The sequence below is a fragment of the Coloeus monedula genome (genome assembly GCF_965178545.1).
Source record: "Coloeus monedula genome assembly, chromosome: 18".
NCBI classification, from domain to species: Eukaryota; Metazoa; Chordata; class Aves; order Passeriformes; family Corvidae; genus Coloeus; species Coloeus monedula.
In genome coordinates this window covers 4916812-4935591 of record NC_138798.1, presented here as the reverse complement: position 1 = coordinate 4935591, position 18780 = coordinate 4916812, and the positions used below count along the sequence as shown (strand labels likewise).

The 18780-nt window shown below is 55.4% G+C and overlaps 1 protein-coding gene across 1 annotated transcript in view; it reads right to left on the bottom strand.

Annotated features, from left to right (window-relative positions):
• Positions 1 to 675: 675 nt before the first annotated feature.
• SGSM1 (small G protein signaling modulator 1) overlaps positions 676 to 18780 on the bottom strand; it is a gene marked incomplete at its 3' end in the record, with an annotated part of 30654 nt that continues 12549 nt past the window's right edge. The window contains exons 3-24 of the mRNA XM_082293715.1: positions 17735 to 17897; positions 16814 to 16966; positions 16222 to 16289; positions 15951 to 16096; positions 15390 to 15521; positions 14732 to 14856; positions 12955 to 13022; positions 12418 to 12581; positions 11895 to 12024; positions 9464 to 9602; positions 9131 to 9195; positions 8619 to 8764; positions 7959 to 8087; positions 7336 to 7518; positions 5562 to 5633; positions 4475 to 5056; positions 3633 to 3757; positions 2382 to 2464; positions 2018 to 2127; positions 1652 to 1748; positions 1124 to 1291; positions 676 to 764 (exon numbers count right to left, since the gene is read on the bottom strand). Of these exons, the coding sequence (XP_082149841.1) occupies positions 676 to 764; positions 1124 to 1291; positions 1652 to 1748; positions 2018 to 2127; positions 2382 to 2464; positions 3633 to 3757; positions 4475 to 5056; positions 5562 to 5633; positions 7336 to 7518; positions 7959 to 8087; positions 8619 to 8764; positions 9131 to 9195; positions 9464 to 9602; positions 11895 to 12024; positions 12418 to 12581; positions 12955 to 13022; positions 14732 to 14856; positions 15390 to 15521; positions 15951 to 16096; positions 16222 to 16289; positions 16814 to 16966; positions 17735 to 17897 (3137 nt within the window). The remainder of the gene's footprint in view (positions 765 to 1123; positions 1292 to 1651; positions 1749 to 2017; positions 2128 to 2381; positions 2465 to 3632; positions 3758 to 4474; positions 5057 to 5561; positions 5634 to 7335; positions 7519 to 7958; positions 8088 to 8618; positions 8765 to 9130; positions 9196 to 9463; positions 9603 to 11894; positions 12025 to 12417; positions 12582 to 12954; positions 13023 to 14731; positions 14857 to 15389; positions 15522 to 15950; positions 16097 to 16221; positions 16290 to 16813; positions 16967 to 17734; positions 17898 to 18780) is intronic.

Sequence of the window (18780 nt, the reverse complement as noted above, 5' to 3'; positions counted from 1 at the left end):
CCCCAGTGCTGAATTTGGAGCTGTTCTGAGAATCCATCCAGACATGAAGCTCTTGTGTGCTCAGATACTGTAGGAACAATGTAAAATCCCAGGGAGAAAACAGCGCCCTAAAAAAAAATAAAATACTGAAGGGGAAGCAATGCATTGAGGGACAAGATCAAAAGAGGAGTTTCTGTGATCAAAGTCCCCCCCATTACTGGCAGAACCTCGTTGTGTTGGTGGGAAGCTGAGAACTGGCAGCATCCCTGTGCTGCCCGAGCTCGCAGGGCTGGCTGCCTTCCCACACCACAGGGAAGGGCTGCCCAAGGAAGCAGCTTTCCAAGGAATCAGCTTTCCCTATGTGCCACCAAGCTCTGCTCCCCCAGCTCTGCCCTGGGATGTGGCAATGCCTGGGCAGTTTTGGTGGCCACGGCAGCTGCTGCCCCTCCAAGGCCAGGAAGCCACTGCCTGGTCCTGCTCCCGGCACAGGAACACACCTGGAGGGATCTTTGGTTGAGTCACTGCAGAAGGTCTGAGCCGGGGCCTGTGCTGAGCCCAGGGGACTCCCAGCTCACACAGCAGCACATGTCCCACCACCTGAGTCCCACAGGTGTGGCACTTGGAGAAACAGGAGAAGGGAGGAAGTATCGGAGGGGAGTCCCGGCTCTTTGCGTGCCTCGTCTGCCCCAGGGTCCTTCATTTGTTCTCGATCAGAGTCTGCACTTTATAGACCAGGTCCCGAGCCAGCTTCAGGATCTGCTTGGTGTTGTGGCGCTCGGCCATTTCTGGAACACAGACAGAGGGACCGGACAGGTCAGACCTGAGCAGCCCCCACCCCTACAGCTCTGCTGCCCACATTCCCAACCTCCCCTCGCAGGGACACCTGGCTCTGGAGAGCCATCCTTAACCAGCCCCTTGGGATGGGGAAAGCAGCAGGAAGAGCAGCCCAACCCCCAGCTCCCTTCAACACGTCCAGGTTGGCCACTGCTGAGGAGGGCAGGTGGATCCCAGCACCACCAGACCCCTCAGAGCTCTGGGTGTGTTCAACATTTCCAGCATTGCCCAGATGTGTCCACAGCCAGCCACGTGCTGCCCACACCTGAGCAGCTGCCCCAAACTGAGCCTGACAGAGCACAAGCTGTACCATTGAAAAACTTGATGATGTCTGTGAAATCCATGTTGTTCTCCAGGATGATGTCCCGGTACATCTCCACCAGGGCCAGGGCTATGAAGAGCACGTAGTGAGCAGAGGACACGTGAGCAGCAGCCCAGATGGTCTCCCAGACGGCAAAGACGTCGTCGTACACCAGCTCTGTGAGCAGAGAACAGCAGTTACCACTCCACTCACCCCACCCTGACCCTCAGAGCTCACAGCAGCGCTGGGGAGACATGCTGGGTGCTTCCTTCCCCCAGGAACCTGCTCCAGCTGGAAGCAGTAAGTCAGTCATCTGCAGGGAGAAATATTCTGCCCTGCAGCAGGTGACACGGGCCCCAGGACACACTCGTGGAAAGGCTCAGCAGCAGCTCTGGAACAACAGGTTGTGTATCTAGACAGAACAATCAGCCAGACATAAACCAGGGAAAAGTGAAAAGGAATTCCAAGTTAAGTTTAAAGCTGCTGAGAAGCCTGGAAACGGACCCTGCCCCACCCTTGGGTGGTCTCAGCACACACCTCTCTTGAAGTCCAGGAGAAACCATCGGTAGCAGAAGTAGAAATGAGTGTAATCCCCATTCTGGTGCATCAGCTCAAAGAGCTCAGAGTCCAGAATCTGTCAAAAAAAGCAAAAGGAAACTCAGGAATGCACACACAAAGGACCGGCCATCCCTCTGCCTACTTCCCTCCATCCCACTGCTCTCCTACTGCATCAGCTCCCACCAGCTCCTCCCTCCCTTTCCTGGCACACGCTGCTCCAGGCTGTCCTTAGAGCCCCTGCTGTCTCTCCTGCTACCCAGCACTGAAACCCCTCCTCAGCCCCTCCAGGACCAGCTTCCCCTCTTGGGTGTGAGGAGCCACCATCCCCATGCCAGGAACCCTCACCTGGATCAGCGACCTCATGTTGGCAAAGTGGGTGTCCATGGCTCCTCCGTGGGGGAAGTTCTGATTCATCCTCTTCATCAGCTCGGTGAAGCAGCTGAAAGCCAGAGCCTCTGTGCAGGGAGGAGAGACATCACTGCTGGGCTGCACAGGCACTGCTGCTGCTGCTACAGCAACATCCTTCCCAAAAGTCCACCCTGGCCCCAAGGTGGGCTCCTGGGAGCCAGGCAGTATCATGGACAAACAGGATCCCGCTCCCCATGCCTCCAAGCACTCCACTGCAAAGGGTCACCTCCAACCTGGTAGATCCCCCCAGCAGACCCCCACACACAGGGACAGGGAAAGCAGAGCAGAGCCACCCACTCACCATCATCCAGGATGACCAGGAGAGGGGCCAGCAGGTCACACATCCCCTGCACGTAGCCAATCTCAATGTGCTGCCAGATGTAGCTGTGTGAGAGAGACCTGGGTGAGAGGTGACCTGGGACCTGAGTGCCACCACCTGCCACCTCCTTTGCCCATGCCCTGTCTCCCTTCCCAGGATGCTGGGGCAAATCACACCTGTTCATTCTGTTATCCCTGTGCTGCAAATTACTCAATTCTTGTGGTGACTCCCAGGTAGGACATGCATGGCACAGTCCTGGATCTACACCCTGCTATGGCCACATCCAGGGTCAATCCAGGGCCGTGCCGTGGCCATTGCATGGAAAATCAGCACAGGGAAAAGCAAAATGGGAAAGCACAGAACAGTGGGGTCATTGGTTAAAGGGCAGAGACTGATAGAATTTGTTAATCTCTCATTCTTATCCTTCTCCCTCCATTCATTTTCTTGGTTCTCTCTGCAGACACTGCCTGCCTCGCCTTCCCATTCCCAGTGTCCCAGGAAGCACCCAGCCCTGCAGGGATATCTTCCCTTATTTGGTAGCAAGGCAAAATGTGTTCAGAGAGGACTCAGATCTGCTGCTGGCACAAGGGAAGGATCTTTTCCAGCCTGACCACTGGTTTTCCAAAATGTGCTGTGCTGAAGGTCTAATCTCAGCAGAGATCTCCAGCTCTGGCTGTTGGGTGAAGTGACAGCACTGATGGAACAGCAGCTTCTCCTCATGTTTGCAAGATGAGTGATAATATTTTATCCTTCGCTGCCTGTGCAGCAGCGGCTGAGCTGGAGCTGGTCTGACTCTGTGAGTGTCACTAGGCAAGCTCGGAGTCACAGGGACTCAGAAATGCACCCAGGTCTGGTTCTTTCCCGGGATTTTGGGCAGGCACAAACCATTCCGGTGCTTCAGGCACTCTCTCATTAACACTACCTTAGCACTGTGGGCTGATCCTCATTAAAACATTTTCCAGGCATAGTTCAGAAAGCAGGCAGGCTGCACTGGGTTCCTGGGCAGCCCAGGGAGCCTCTGCCTTGGCCAAAACCCCAGGACACAGCAGTGACAGGGGAAGGACAGCCAGACACCTCAGTCTGGGAACCGCAGCGTCCTTGGAGCTGTGGCCCCAGCGCTGGGATGATGAGGGGATTTGGGGGAGGAAGGCAAGGAGCAAAACTCAGTAACCACAACACAGTTTGAGGCTCCAGCCTGCGGGTGAATCCCTGGAAGCCCCCCACAGCCCCCACCTGCACATGACATTGCGGAGCTTCTCCAGGTTGGCGGGGGTGAAGTACCAGTAGTTGCGGTCACAGCGCTGCACGTCCTTCTCGATGCGGTGCAGGTTCACCGTGTACATGTCCAGCAGCTCTGGCTGCCCAAAACAAGAGCAGAGTTGATTTGTTTTCCAGTAAAAAGCAAGGTGAGAGTCGCAAGGGCAGTGGAGCGACAGGGCAGAGTTTGGGTGGAAGGTGGGAGCCCCTCTATGCCCAACTGCAGGCAAATGCAAATCCTGCCCCTCCATTCAGCCCCAGTGAGGAAATCTGGAGTGTGGTGTTCAGTTCTGGGCTCCACAGCTCAAGAAAGACAAGGAGCTGCCAGAGAGGGTCTAGCATAGGCCAGAGAGATTATTTGGGATCTGGAGCATCTCTGTCATGAAGAGACACTGTGGGAGCTGGTCAGTCTGGAGAAGACTGAGAGGGAATCTCATCAATCCATACAAACATCCCAAACTGTGCACCAAAAGGACAGTGTCAGACTCTGTTCAGTGGTGCCCAGTGACAGGACGAGGAGCAATGGCCATAAACTGAAACACAAGCTCCACCTTGACGTGAGGAAGAACTTCATTCTATGGAGGGTAGCAGAGCCCTGGAACAGCTGCCCAGGGAGGGTGTGGAGTCTCCCTTTCTGGACACATTCCTGTGTCACCAGGACACATTCCAAACCCACTTGGACACATTCCTGTGTCATCTGCTCCAGGTAGGAGGGTTGGACTGGATGATCTCCAGAGGGCCCTTCCCACCATTCTGGGATTCTGTGGTCCTGTGAAGCAGCCAGGAAGAACCCCCCCCTTGGACAGGTCTGTACTTACAGAGTAGGTGACACCCGTGGACGAGAGAGCAGCTGGTTCACTGCTGGTCAGATCAGTGACAGTCAGAGAGTCCAGCTGTGGGTACAGACTCTCCATCTCCGGCTCCTCGGAGAGGTTGTCCTCACTCTCCACCAGGCTCTGCTTCTCAGCCTCGCTGTCTGCCCAGCTCTCCACCACAGTCAGGGCCACGGTGTCACTGTCATGCAGGAGCCCTGCTGAGCCTTTACCCACAGGGACAAAGTCCACGGTTCCACCAGTGGGAAATTCACCTTCCAGGCTGTCTTGGCCTTGCAGCTTCTCCTGCTGGACACCATCTGTGTCCGGTGGGGCTGGCACATCGGACCCAGCAGCCTTTCCCTGGGAGCTGGATGAAGATTTGGTGGTTTCCAGGGCACTGTCCTCGTTACTGAAGCTGCGCTCAGAGAACCCCGATGTGATGGAGAAGTTTTGGGAAGAGGGGTGCCCAGAATCAGGGGAACACGTGCCGTTGGGAACTGTCCCATTGGGGATCTTGCTTTGTTTGCCATCTTCCAGCTGAGCATCTACTTCAGTCTGTTCCACCTCATCCACAGATTCAAACACCTGCAAAGGGTGAGTGGGAAGACATCCCAGGCATTCAGCAAGTGTTGGGAACACAGGCACTATGTCCCCAAGAGCTGTGCACTCATAGTGCCCGTGTTCCCAGCAGTGGAGAGGAAGGAAAATCCCCCTTTAGCTTCTTCTCCCTGGATCTGAGTCAGCGCTTGGTCGTTTGCACAGCCCCAAGCCCACAAATCCCTGCTCCAAAGGACTATGCTTTTCTTGGCATTATATACTGGGCAGAAATTTCAACAGGTGTAAACCATCTGGGCATGAGCAGAGGGAGCAGCCACAGACCTTCAGGTGTGAGGCCACTGGGCAGAGCTGAACACTGAGCACCACAAGCAGAGCACAGTTCTGACATTAATAGCTCCAAAGCAGGTTGGGGACTCATTTACCTCTTCCAACACTGGTTCTGTTTGCCAGAAATCATTTTGGTTGTGGTGAGGGATCGGCCCAAGCCAAGGCAGAGCCGTGGGGTCAAGGAAAGGAGGGACAAGGTGCTCACCTGGGTGCTGGAGCTGGAGTCGCTCTGCAGCCGGGCGTGGTTCTGCCGGCCGGAGCTGCAGCTCTGCGAGGACTGTAGGGGACAGGGAAAAGGGCAGCGAGAAAGAAAAGAAAAAGGGTCGGGGTGAGGGAGCTCAAGTAGAGGTGGCACTTCTGCAGGTGAAGAACAAGCAGAAAATGCATCCAGTAAATTCTCACATTTGATCCATGGAGGGTGTTGCTGTCACATCAGTGCTGCCCTATCACCCAGAGCAGTGCTCTGCTTCAGCCCCTGACACTGCTGGGAAGGTGACAAAGCCAAAGCCCCAGGCCACTGCACTTGTTCAAGTGCTGTGAGTTGGGTCTGAAGGAGCTGCTTTCCTCTGGCCTGCACAGAGGTCATACTGCCTCCCTGGAGTGCAAATTTCTACAAATCTCTGTCCTAATTTGGCAGCAATGCAGCTCAGCCCAGCTCAGTTTACATAAACGATGAAGTCAGGCTATAAAACAGTCCCTCCAAGCATATTCATGCTTTTTTCCTTTTCTTCAAGGACAAATATTGATGTTTCAAGCCAGACTCAGTGGAAGCAGCTCCTCTCAAAGTCACGAGCACCCTGTTCTGGTTTCCAGCTGAAGCACAGAGGGAAGGGCTGGGCTTTGCAGGCACCAGCTCCGTGCTCAGCTCCGTGGGGTCCCTCTGAGCAACCAGCCCTCAATGGGAACAAGTCCTCCCCATAAACTGAGCAGAGGCCGTGACATCACACACAAACAATAGGATTTTAAGAAAATACAGCACAATCAGAACAGCAGTTGTCCCCACCCTTGTATTGTGGGTGTTTGCTGGGCAGGGCTCTGGTGGAGAGAGGAAGGGCGACAGTTTTCCTCCATTGCTATGGGAGCACTTAAAACAGGAAATTTCAGGTTGAGATGGGAAAAGGGGGAAACTTTGCTGGTGTTCGCTCTGCCAGCTCCCTTCCCAGTGCCTGTTCCCAGAACAGGCACATGTGGGTACAAAGGAAGAGCCACGGTGGAGATGCTGAGGGGATGGGAATGATTCCCAGGGCTTCAGCCAATGGAGCAGCACCTCTGCTCACCCTGAGAGCTGCATTATCCAGTTCCACCCTGGCCCTGGCTCAGACCTGCCTTCCCTGCATCTCTCCCTCTCTGGGCACACACGTAGCCTGCAGGATTGGGGCTGAGCTCATCTCTTTCCCAAAGCACCCACACAAACTTCCCAGAGGGAAGCACATCAAGTCTCGAGCGCTCACCTCCCCTCAGCTCTGGGACAGTAGCCTGAGGCCAGGGAATGCTCTGCCATGCTGGGCTCTTCTCCTCCAAGGACAAAACTCTCATAGAAACACTCCCTGGACTGTTCCCAGGACTGCATTTTCTTTCACAGGCTTTTCCCTCCACACCCTTTGGTTTGAGCTGTGGATCTCATTCCTCACTGCATTGCTAAAAGCCAGTCCCACTGTGCTGGGTGTCCCCATGGATGAGGCAGTGCACTGATGGTGTAATGAGGCTTCTTCCATGCTGGGAAAGGGAGCCAGGAAGCCCAGTGTCCTGCTTCACAGCCCCTCAGTGCCAGGAACGTGGTCTTCCTCCTCACCCCTACTTCAAACCATCTTCCATGGAGCTAATCCTCGTGTGCCCCATGAGTATCTCACTTCCACAGACTACAGCAAGGGACAAGACACACAGGTGGGCACCAGTCAGGGAAGGAGGATGGGCAGGACCTGTGTCTCCATCCCACAGGGACTCCAGGTGGGCACTGCCCAAGCCCCCCACACCCTCACCTCGTTGCTGATGGTCGAGTCCCTGTGCATCATCCTCTGGATGTGGGAGTCCAGGCTGGCCCCTGAGGAGCACTTGGCCAGGGCTGCGGCGTGGGACTCCTTCTCGCGCTGCCGGACGATGGCCTCACAGCCCAGCCACTCTGCCATCGTGTGCTCGTAGCACGCCCGGGTCTGCTCGTCAGCCTGGGACACAGGGGGACAGGAGCTGGGAATGGCTGTCCCTGGAGAGCTCCAAACCAGCCCCTCCTCTGCCCCAAGCAGCCCTGCACAGGGGGGTGCACATTCGTGTGAACTGTGGCTGGGTGGGACACAGTCACCCTTACCCTGCACAGTGCCTGACCCACAAAATGTGGCCAAAATTTGGATGGAGAAATGCCCATCCACCTCCTCCCTGCCCTTCCAAGGTGCACAAGGCACTGAACATGAGGAGCTGCACAGGCCAGCGATCAATTCCTGCTGATCCACGTGTTTGTCCCACGCCTACCTACAGCCCAGTCCAGAGTGGACATGAGGCCCAGTGGGCTCACGGGGTGGGCACTGCAAACAGCCCCTTCCACTGGGCAGCACCAGGGCACACCAGTGAACACACTGGGCTGCTGAGCTGGCAGCACACCCTCACCAACCTCCTTCCTCTCTGCCTCTGTCATCCCAAACTGGTAATGGCCCAGCAGGAAGGGCCACACAGCCTTCCTGATCTCGTGCTGGATCCCGCCATAGTAGATCAACCGCAGCAGCTCCTGGTCCTCGTAACTCTGTGGGAAGAGCCTGGGGTCAGGGACACAGCCAGCACATTGGATGTGAAAGTGTCCCCAGCCTGGCTGTGCCACCCTTCACCACCCCCAGCCCTGCTGCCCATCTGCTATAGATGATCCCTCAGAGCCCTGCCTGGGCTTAAGTAGAGCCAGAGGCTGCTGTGGGTGGGCATTTCAGCTCCCCACACCAGAGAGTGGCCCACAAAAGTCACTGAGGGCCACTGCTGTGCCTCTGACCTGGCAGCACATCAGGAGCCCACTCGGGACAGCAGAACCTGGGTGACAGACACTGCTGCAGGCAGGCTCTGAGCTGAAGCACTTTAAGGAGAGCAGTGTTCACTCCCCAGCTCCCACGTGCCAAGGATTAGGAGCCTCAGGCTCTGTGCAGCCTGGGACAGCCTGGCTGACTTCCCTCCTTGAGGAACTTGTTGACGTGTTTGACCACCTCCCCATGCTACACCCACTTCAGTGCCACTGCCCTGGGCTCCCTGAGCCCAGCAGAGCCAGTGTGTCCCCAGGGCATGGCCCTACCGAGCTGTCCTGCAGGTATCTGTGCCAGATGTCCACGGTGAGCCCCGCGCTGGCGCTGCAGGGGACGTCGGGGGACACGATGTTGTGGTTCACCAGCGCCGACAGGTGGGTTCTCACCGTGGACAGGTGTCTGCAATAGGCCAGCCCTGCAGCAGGAACACCACACCTTCAGCTGTGGAACTCCGGGGGAAAACGAGGATGAAGAGCAGGAGAAAGCTCTGGTGAGGCTGGTCCCTGGGGGAGACCCCCTGCAGCCATACCCAGCCCTCAGAGCAGGGAATCTACTGGGACAGGTCCCTCATGCTGTACCCCCAGTGCTGCTGCTCACAGGGCTCCAGGCTGAGGGTCAGAGGGCAGCTGTTTGCTCCCCACCCTGAGCACGTGCAGCAGACAGGTCCCAGTTCCCCTGACCACTGCCAGCTGCCCCAGCACCACTCCCAGTGCAGAGCCCAGGATCTCATCCCTTATCCCAGCACACATCCCAAGGCAGCAGGGAGGTGACAAGTACTCACATCCATAGAAGGCCCGGGACAGGATCTGGTACTTCATGTTGTCACACAGCAGCTTCAGCGGAGCTCTGCCAACAAAAACCAGCGGGATGTGAGGAGAAGGAATGCTCCTGTGCATCCCCTCAGCCTGACTTTGATCCCACTGATCCAGCTTTGCCTGCAGAGATTCACCAGGGGCGCTGCCCAGGTCCAGAGCAGCAATTCCTGCTGCCAGGCCATGGAGCAGCTGAGATGTCCCAGATGCAGGGACAAGCCTCACCTGAGGCACATCCCACCGACCCTGCCGTGGTCCCCAGACACTGAGCCCTGGCTCTGCTGTGCCCATTGTCCCTGTACCTCTCGTGGCTGCAGCCATTGGCCGGGCCCCCGTCGGAGGAGCCGCTCTGGGAGCAGGAGGAGCAGGAGGATTTGCGGGTGCTGGGCTGCCACATGGGGGGCAGGACAGCCCCTGGAGCGTCCATCAGGTCCTGGGGCACTGCAGGAGGGCAGAGAGGAGCATCAGGTACAGCCTGGCACTGGCCTGCAGTCCAGGAGCTACAGGGGCCCAACAGAGAGCTTTGATTGGCAAATGCAGCATCCCACACTCTTCCCAAGGAGGCTCCAGCAACCAAGTAGGACCCAGCACAGGGAATGACAGCACTGGTAAGCTCAGGAGGGAGGAAAGGGAACAAAGAGCACTGATGAGAGAGAACCATCGCTAATTAACCAGCTAATTCAGAAAGCTGATCTTAAACTGCTTCATGCTGTCCAAGGCAGAAACCCAACACCCAACACAGATTGCAGAGAGCAGAGAAAACAGGACTGAAATCAGCTGCTGTCCCAGGAAGAGCCGATTACTGGGAGGGAAAAGGCCCATCCCTCAAAGGATCCCCTCCAAAGTTCAGGGAAAGAAGGGAGCATCCAAATCACAAGACAGGAGATGAAGACTTGGATGAGGAGGTTGAGAGGGACAGCAGGAGCTCTGCATGTTGTCACTTGTTAATCCCTGCTTAAACTCAAAGTGCTGCTGCAAAGGCCTCAGGTCCTGCTCAGGTACCACCCACACACAGCCCAGGCCATGAGGAATAATCCTTTTTACCCCTCCTTGGAAATTAAATTGTGGTAGAAATTTCATCTTCTGGCTGGGCAAGAGTGGCCTCACTCTCCCGTGGTGTCACTGACTCTCCCTGCTTGGGATAAGGAATAACTGACATTGGCAGGAAAAATACTGAATTATTCCTATGAAAGTCCCTTCCCCTCCCACTGAGCTGAAGGGTCAGTGACAGTCGGTGGTGACAGGGACAGCTCTGCAGGACCTGCCAAGTGACAACACAGGTGAGCTGAGCACCAGACCCAACCAACAGCTCATTACACTGATGCCAAGAGGTGCCCAGAGCAGCACGGAGAGCTCGGGATGTGCCAGGGAGACTCAGACACCACTTAGGGATCACCACCATCTTGCTTCCAGCTGGAATCTTCATGATCTTCCCTCTCCCAGCAGTCACAGGTGCAAGGAATGGGTGAAAAGCACCATTAATGGCAACTAGAGACACGGAGAGAGGACAAGGGCACAAATGAAAAGGGGAGAAAGGAAGAATCTGTGGAGAAGAGAGAATGATGCAGTTGCACCCCTGGCTGGGGAGGTGCACAGGAACAGCACAGGCTGTCATGATGCCAGCTGAGGAGATGGCAGCAATTCATTTCCCAGAAAATGTGGCCCCCAGCCCGGAATTTTAACGAGTAGAACAAAAGGCAGCCACGGAAGGGAGCATCTCTATCTGCTGGTTTAGCTTCAATCAGGTTTTAATCTGACTCACTGAATTGTGTTAGTCAGCTGAAGGCAGGGAGAACCAAGTATAATCCCAGTTGACATTATGGAGGAGTCACAGCGGATGTAGTTTCTCCCTCATAGCCTCCAAAATACAGGAAAAAAGTTCCATCAGATTTCAGAGCTTTTTTAACACACACTCCACAAGTCTTCTACCTAAAACTCATGTTTTCCCCCTTATAAAGTCACCCATGATGTCCCCAGAGGTCAGAAAATCGCTCTTGGCATCTCACAGAAGAGTGAGGACAAATGTACAGACATTTCAGCCAGGCTCAGATCATTCACCACCACACACTAAGAGGCATTTCTGGTTTGGAGAATCCAGCAGCATCCCCTCCCTTGAGTTAGGGACTGAAGACAGGTGGGTGCAGCCTGGCAGCAGCCAGAGCAGGGTGCTGTGACCTCTCCTTTGTGCTGCAGAAGCCACACTTGACAGAACATCACTGGATTTAATGCAGCCTGGGGACTGCAAGAGAAGAATCAGCCCTGGGGGCTTGTGATGGCAGAAGGTGGCCCCCAAGTGACCGAGGTGAATCTTTTCACTGAAATTATGTGTAAGAGAGGTTTTTTCTGATCACTGACGCTGTCGGGCAGCTGCAGAAACAAAGCACTCAGTAGCAAGTGGAAGGTTAGAATAAAAAACACCACAGAATCATGGAATGATTGGGCTTGGAAGGGAACTTAGAGATGATGGGCAGGGACACCTCCCACTAGCCCAGGTTACTCCAAGCCCCGTCCAGCCTGGCCTTGGACACTTCCAGGGATGGAGCAGGCACAGCTTCTCTGGGCACCCTGAGCCAAGGCCTCCCCACCCTCCCAGGGAGGAACGATGACATTTAGGATCAGGCAGCACTGACACAACCAGAGCCCCCTTCCCTGGAACCACCTCCTGGTTTGCCCCGTGCCCCTCAGCACCGTGTTCTGACTCCTACTACCCCCCAAAGCATGCCCTGCACTCACCAAACTCCGCCTGTGTCCCGGGGTAGATGATCCTGAAAACATAATCCGTGGCTTCGTCATCTTCCTTGTCGGACGCGGACTCGGAGGAGCCCTGGGGGCTGCGCTTCCTCAGTTTGGGAAACACCTTCCCCTGGGGGAGCAGAACGTGCCCTTCACGAGACACCCTAGGCCCAACCACTCCCTTCCCGAGCTCCTGCCCCACACACTTTGCCATGTCTGCACATTCCCTGGGCTGGATCAGCCTCTGGATCAAGTTTCCAGTGGCAGATGAATCCATAACCCTGCTGGGCACAGCCTAAGTACAGTCCAGAGAACCAAACCCTCATGGGCAGCTGTCCCACGCCACCCTCCCCAGCTCTCCAGAAGGCTCTGTTTAGCTGGGTGAGGCCATGAGCTAAACCAAACCACCACATTTTAAGCCCACTTTCCTTATTAACTCTGGGAGGGGATCATTTAAAATGCAGCAGCCGCTAATGCCAGGCAGAGGATCCACATGGGAAGCCCAGCAGGAACAGGCACCCACCTTTCCCCGCTGTGACCAGAGGGGTGGATCCAGCTGACCATGGGGCAGGAGGCCGTTCTCCAGGCAGGACAGGAACTGCAGCAAGTGCCCTCCACGGGGGAAGCGCAGAGGTGGCCTCTGGATGCCATCCTGGCTCACCAGGACAACCGTGCCACCACTGTCCACTGTTGGCAACAGCGAGAGCAGACGCACCCATCAGCGAGAGAAACAGCACAGGCCGAAAGGCAGAGGGCAGGAAAGCTCAGGGAATGGAAAATAAGGATTTTCTTCCTAGTGTGGGTTCTTCTCTAAGTCCAGGATAAGACAGGCCCTGGAGAAAGCCTGCTGGGATCACCCCCTTGGAAATCAGAGCAGGGAGCACTCCCAGCCAAGCACCACAGCCAGGAGCTGGGGGAAAGACTTTCCTAGAAGCACTAGGATCACCCAGAGCTCTGGGCATCTGTCCTGCAGCCAAAGCAGAACCCTGTGCCCTCCCCAGAGGTAAGGGATCAAGTGCCAGGGTGACACAGCCCCCAGCAGCCCCGGCTCTGGCCTTACCTTGCTGGTGACAGTGCAGATACACAATCTCCTCCAGGCGAATGGTCATGGCATAATCCCAGTACACACTGGAACAGAGTGACAGGGAAGCTGTGAGCCTCAGGGATGTGAGAGGCTCTACTGCTGCTTGTGGCAGCTCCAGATCCTGCTCCAGATACCCTGGAACCAGGCAAAGCCACAGAAAGGATGAGATCCCAGAGCAGCGATGCCAGCCTGATGAGCGACAACATCCCTCCAGAAGCAGGAACTGTCCCTGCCACCTCAGCTCAGCCAGGGCCAGTCCTGTCCCACCTGCTCTGGGTGGTTTCTCTACCCTCACACTGTTCCCAGACACAGAAAATGTGTCCATGGATCCTGGCTACTCTGGGCACCCCAAGAATCCACCAGGAGCAGCCCCAGAGCCCTAAGGAAATGTGCAGTGAGGTCCAAACCTGGGCTGCTGCTCTGCCCTGGCTCGGGGAAGTAAACCCTCACAATTTGTGGGGTTTTTTCAGAGCTCACAACACATTTGATCTCAGCTGCTTCTGTTCAAGAACTGTCTCAGCACAGGCACCTCGAGGTGTCTGAGCAAATCTAGAACATGCAGGAGAGCTGGTGGCCACCAGACAGGGCAGGGTTTCATTCCTCTGGAGAGACCAGAGCTGCTGTCTGAGGGTGTCAATCACATCCCACTTCTTTGCAACCAAGCAAACTTCCAGATTCTGAGCAGCAGCAGCAGCCTTCACAAAAATAGTGCTTAAATAACATTAAAAACAGCTCGTGAAGGCAGTGAAGGACAGGAAGGTGTGCAAGAGTCACTCCTTGTACAGTCATACTTACTGTGCCATCTGCCTCCTCTCTTCCTTGGTCACGTCTTGACACTGGGAAATTTTTAGAGCTTAGGCTGATGCCCAAGATGAGAACTCAGAAAAGGAGTGTAGAGATGAAAACAGATTTTAGGGGAGGGTACCAGGCACAACTGAACAGCCCAGGGGCCAAGAAGAAAGGGGAGATGAAAAGAACACAGGTAAACAAAACCCGAAAAACTACAACTGACAATGAAGAGAACTGAGACCAAGTTTTGCTGAAGAAGATCTCAACTCTAGGTCAAAGCATCAGTGTCCTAAACACTCCCGTTTTCCTGGAGCATCTGCTGCTGGAAAGGGATTTTGTTTCTCAGGCAAACTGGGACATGGCATGATTCTGCAAGGCCTGTGAAAGGATTGCAGGTGGCAAAGGAAAGGCCAGCAGTGCCCCAGGAGAGAAGGGCATGGCCACACTGCCTGCCAAGCCAAGGGAGCAGACTTCAGGAAGAACAAGCTCCAGGGACTCGGATAAATCCAAGGAACTCGGAATACCTGCACCAGGATCACCAAAACAGCACCACCAAACAGCTGTCACCGAGCCTGATCCCCAGGGAGCTGCTCCTGCTCCCTCCCACAGATTCTCTTCCCTGCCCATGAGCTCCTCAGGTCCCCAGATGACAACAGCCAAGATAAACCTGGGAGCACTGTGTCCTGGGAGGGAGGGGAGGGCGTTCCCCTCAGAAAATCCCCCAGGGCAATTAATGAAACCCCTCTGTGCGTTTTGGAACAAGCCCCATTCCCTCACTGAGCACTTCCCAGCAGAGACACATCTCACACCACCTCCTGCCACCCTCTCCCAGCCTCCTTCCCATTCTAAGCTCAAGGATGGTGATTTTGCTCTGGGAAAACACTGATGGCTTTGCACACCAGATCCAAACTCTGGCCCAGGGGAACTTTTCCCCCCCTGCCCTGGCACACTCAGAGCCAGTCACCTCTTCTCGTAGTCCAGGTCCCCCACGGAGCCATTCATCAGCTGGTTGGGGGTCCACTTCAGTGCCATGATGTCGGCAGTCTGGTGAAGGGACAGATATCCCGGGATTGCCTCCATGTCATCTCTCTTGGGAAAAGAAACACGGGGACAGAGTGAGCTGGAAGATGCCAGAAGCACAAAGCCCTGGAGCCCAGTCCTGGCCCCTCACACAGCCCTGCCCGCTGCCCCTGAGCCCACCCAGTCACAAACAGTAAGAAACCCACTGTGTTGCTGGAAAACCTCCTAGCAGAGACTCCAGGATACCTCACTGCCTTGGAAAAGGGCTGAGAGCAACTGCCCAGCAAGGAAAACTTAACAGCTCCACCTAAAAGCAGTTTGCATTTCATTTATTTGACTGCAAAAAGCAGGAAGGGACAGGAAAAGGAGTTTTGTGGTAAAGAATGGGCAGGGAGAGGAGCCTGTTTCTACTCAGACTGAAGCAGAGCTCTTCCACCCCACTGGGAGAATCCATATCACCAGGACCTCCACAAACACAGTCCACTCACTGTCCTCACAGATTAAAAACGTGCTTTTCTCCACCCAAAAGCAATTTGGGATAGAATGAGGTGCTGGGGAGCAGAGCAGGGTTTCAAAGCCCAGGTTTCCCAGCACGAACTCACCGGCTGCACCAGGACGTTGTTCTTGCCGTACAGGAGAGTGGCTCGGGAATTCTGGTGCAGGGACTCCACGTAGTCCCTGGCAGACAGGGATGGCCTGTCATCCATGCTGCCACTGGAATGTCTTTTCTGAATCTGCAAGAGACACGCCCACAAATCTGAGGTGAGCACAGACACCCTCTGGCTTCCCAAAAGCTTCTCTTGAACCTCATTCCCTCCTCACTTATATACTTGAGAGAGTCACTACTAGAAATCTTTCCCTCAGGGTGCTCTAAGGGGATTCCTAGCTCTGTCCGAGCTCAGAGAAGCCCCAGGACTGAGTTTTGTTTGCAATGCACAGAGCAGATTCAGCTTGCTGTTCGCACATGATGTTCTCAAGGGACACAGACCCTGGGATGCAGTGCCATGAGGGGCTGGCACGCCAGTGCTCTCCATGGACCATGTTCCCAGCACCTCTGCCTCAAAGACTTCCCTCATCAGAGGGCTCCACAGGCCTTTCCAAGCAAAGGGAACCCAGATCCTGTGGCTCTGGGAGGAGCACAGAGAGGTTTATCCCCCACTCACACAGAGCGCCGGGCGCTTGGTGGGCGAGTCCTGGCGGCAGTGGGAGCTGTGGATCCGGTGCCTCTGGACCAGCTCGTCCGCAGAGGGGTCTGTCCAGAAGTGGTCAGCAGTCTTCATCTTCGTGTACTCCAGTGCACAGGGCCCCACTGTGGAGAGGAACACCCCAAATGTAAGGGAGCCATCCGTGATCCCACAGCCGCGGTCACCTCCCCAATCCGCAGATCATAGATTTGGGAGCGCGGGTTTGGAAAGCAAGTAGGGAAAGTGTTACCCAATAAAGATGCAAGAATTGGCCCATCCACAGGATCCATCAGGAGAGCTTCCTTCTCGTAGTACTTACTAGAAGAAGTAAAGGACAGCAGAATGCTGGAGCACTACAAAGTTATAGACAGTGGGTTTAAATCCCTGTCGTGCCCTTTGCTTTCTCTATCTCCCCTTGATGGGGAGAGGGCAAGAAGCCCTAAACAGGCTATTTCTGACAGCTGAGAAATTCCTGGGGAACAGCCACCCTCCTGCAGCACATCACAATCTCCTAACAAACCTGCCCAGGAGTGGAGACCCTCCCAGGACACCTCAACATGCAGATCCCAGAAGGAATCAGGGCTGCATTGCCCTGACAACCCAGCCACCACCAGGGCCAGCATGGCCTGTCTGTATTTTAGGGAGTGATCACCAGCAGCAGGGTATCCATCAGAGTCCCCATGATGGGCACTGAGTGACACAGCTGGCCTGTGCCATCCAGGGACTTCCCTGGCCCACATGGATACTGTTGTTCCTCAGCCAGCAACACCCCCAGTGCCATGAAGGGGTGGGTGCTGGCAGTGATCCGGACAGGGACATGGGTGGCCTGTGCCAGCACTCACCTGCTGTTCTCCACCAGATAGTGCACGATTTTATCCAAGACCTTTTCGAAGAGGGCCGTGCGGATCCAGAGGTGCTTGATGGCCTGAGGAGACAGGTTGGGCAGCTTCGGCACCTTGCGCACGTTCTCCGGGACGCCCTGGGCTTGGTTTCGCCTTTGGAGGTACAAGACAAGAGACAACACCACCACAGGCTCATCCCTGAACTCTGAGGGAGCCCAGGGCACTCCTGCCACCAGGGGTTTGGGGGTGTTGGCTGTGGTGATGAGGGGATCCCAGAGAACTGCCTGGGACAGAGCTCTGGAGGTGCTCCCTGTGTCTATCCCACCCCCTGCTCCAGAGGGGCCACACCTGCATTTGAAACCAGACTTCACTAAATCCATTCCCCACTGTAAAGACACCCCAGAACTCTGCTCTCCCTCAGCAGAGTCCTCTAGCCCACACATCTTTCCATGGCTGAGCTCACAGGCTGAGCAGCTCATCTTAGGACAGCTTAAAATTCCTGCCCGCAGGAAGCTGCTCCATCCATCTCCCTGTTAATTGTCCAAGGATGAGTAATCCTCTCCCAAACAGCAGCTGAATTACTGCAGGTTCAAGCCCTGCACACTGAGACAGACCAAACGTGGTTCCAGCTGGCTTGGTGAACTGGTCCATAAACTGTGACAGCTCAGCAGCAACGTGCTCAGCTGTCCCTGAAGCACCAGAGCAGGCACAGAGGGAGTTAGGACTTGTCCACCCCTCCTTAAACCACAACCACAACTCAGTCTCCTAGAACAGCAACCAGTTTGGTCAAGATATAAAAAACCCCAGGACAAGACTGAAGGAGCAATTCCTCCCGTCGAGGCTCAAGCTGGACCCAAACTACACCTCCCACCCCAAAACCTGAGTGAGCCGAGAGGATTGGCAGCCACAGCAGTGCCTTACGCGTTCTCAATGAGCTGCTCCAGGTCCTGCACCTTCCTGCAGAGCTCCTCTGCCAGGGGGAAGCTCTTGCCCACCTTCATGAACAGCGCTGCGATCTTGTTGCTGCGCAGGAACCCGGCCGCCCTCCGCTTCAGCCCGAACAGCACGCAGCATTCCACGGCGGCTGCAGCAGAGCACACACCATGGCATCAGAATATTCCCAGCTGGAAGGACCCACGGGGATCATCGAGTCCAACTCTTTGAGTGACTGGCCCATCGGTGGAGCACACAGTTATTAGCACCACGCTCTACCCAGCTGAGCCAACCTCAGCGTCACTGGAGCACCTTCCCTGTGGAGTCAGGCTGAGAGAGTTGGGGCTGATCAGCTTGGGGAAGAGAAGGTTGTGTGGAGACCTCACAGCACCTTCCAGGATCTGAAGGGGCTACAAGGAATCAGGAAAGGGACTGTTCATCAGGACACTTCCCACTAGACCAGGTTGTTCTAAGCCCCATCCAGCCTGGCCTTGGATACTTTCAGGGATGGGGCAACCACAAGCTCCTAAAACTCCTCAGACAGTAAATTTGAAGGCAGAGACATCCCCACCTTCGCTTCAGGAAATTCTAACCCCATCACACACGGGAATTAACAGCAAACATCACAGCCTCTCCAGGCAGGGTAATTGCTGTGCTGGGCAAACAGGCTGACACTCTCCTTGTGGGTTTCTCGTGGATTGTGGAGAAACCAGCCTCTCCCTGATGTTTTCCCTTTGGCCCAGTCTGAAGGATGGGCACGGCTGGAACAGGAGGTTTCACTCCCTGTGCTGGGATGGTGCAAGTGAGGAGGAGAAAGCTCAGGAGGCAAGGACAGGCACACTAAGGGTTTCTAAAGCAGCAAGGGAAATGGGGCAGTTTTCCCCAAAAAATCTGTGTCCATACAAACATTTTTCTGAAAAACTGAAAGGAACAAAGAACCTGGGGATAAACCACAGGCAATGCCAGCAGCTCAGTCTGGCTTTGGGGACCCTCCTGGCTCAGCAGTGACTCCGTTAGCACTCAGGGACACAGGG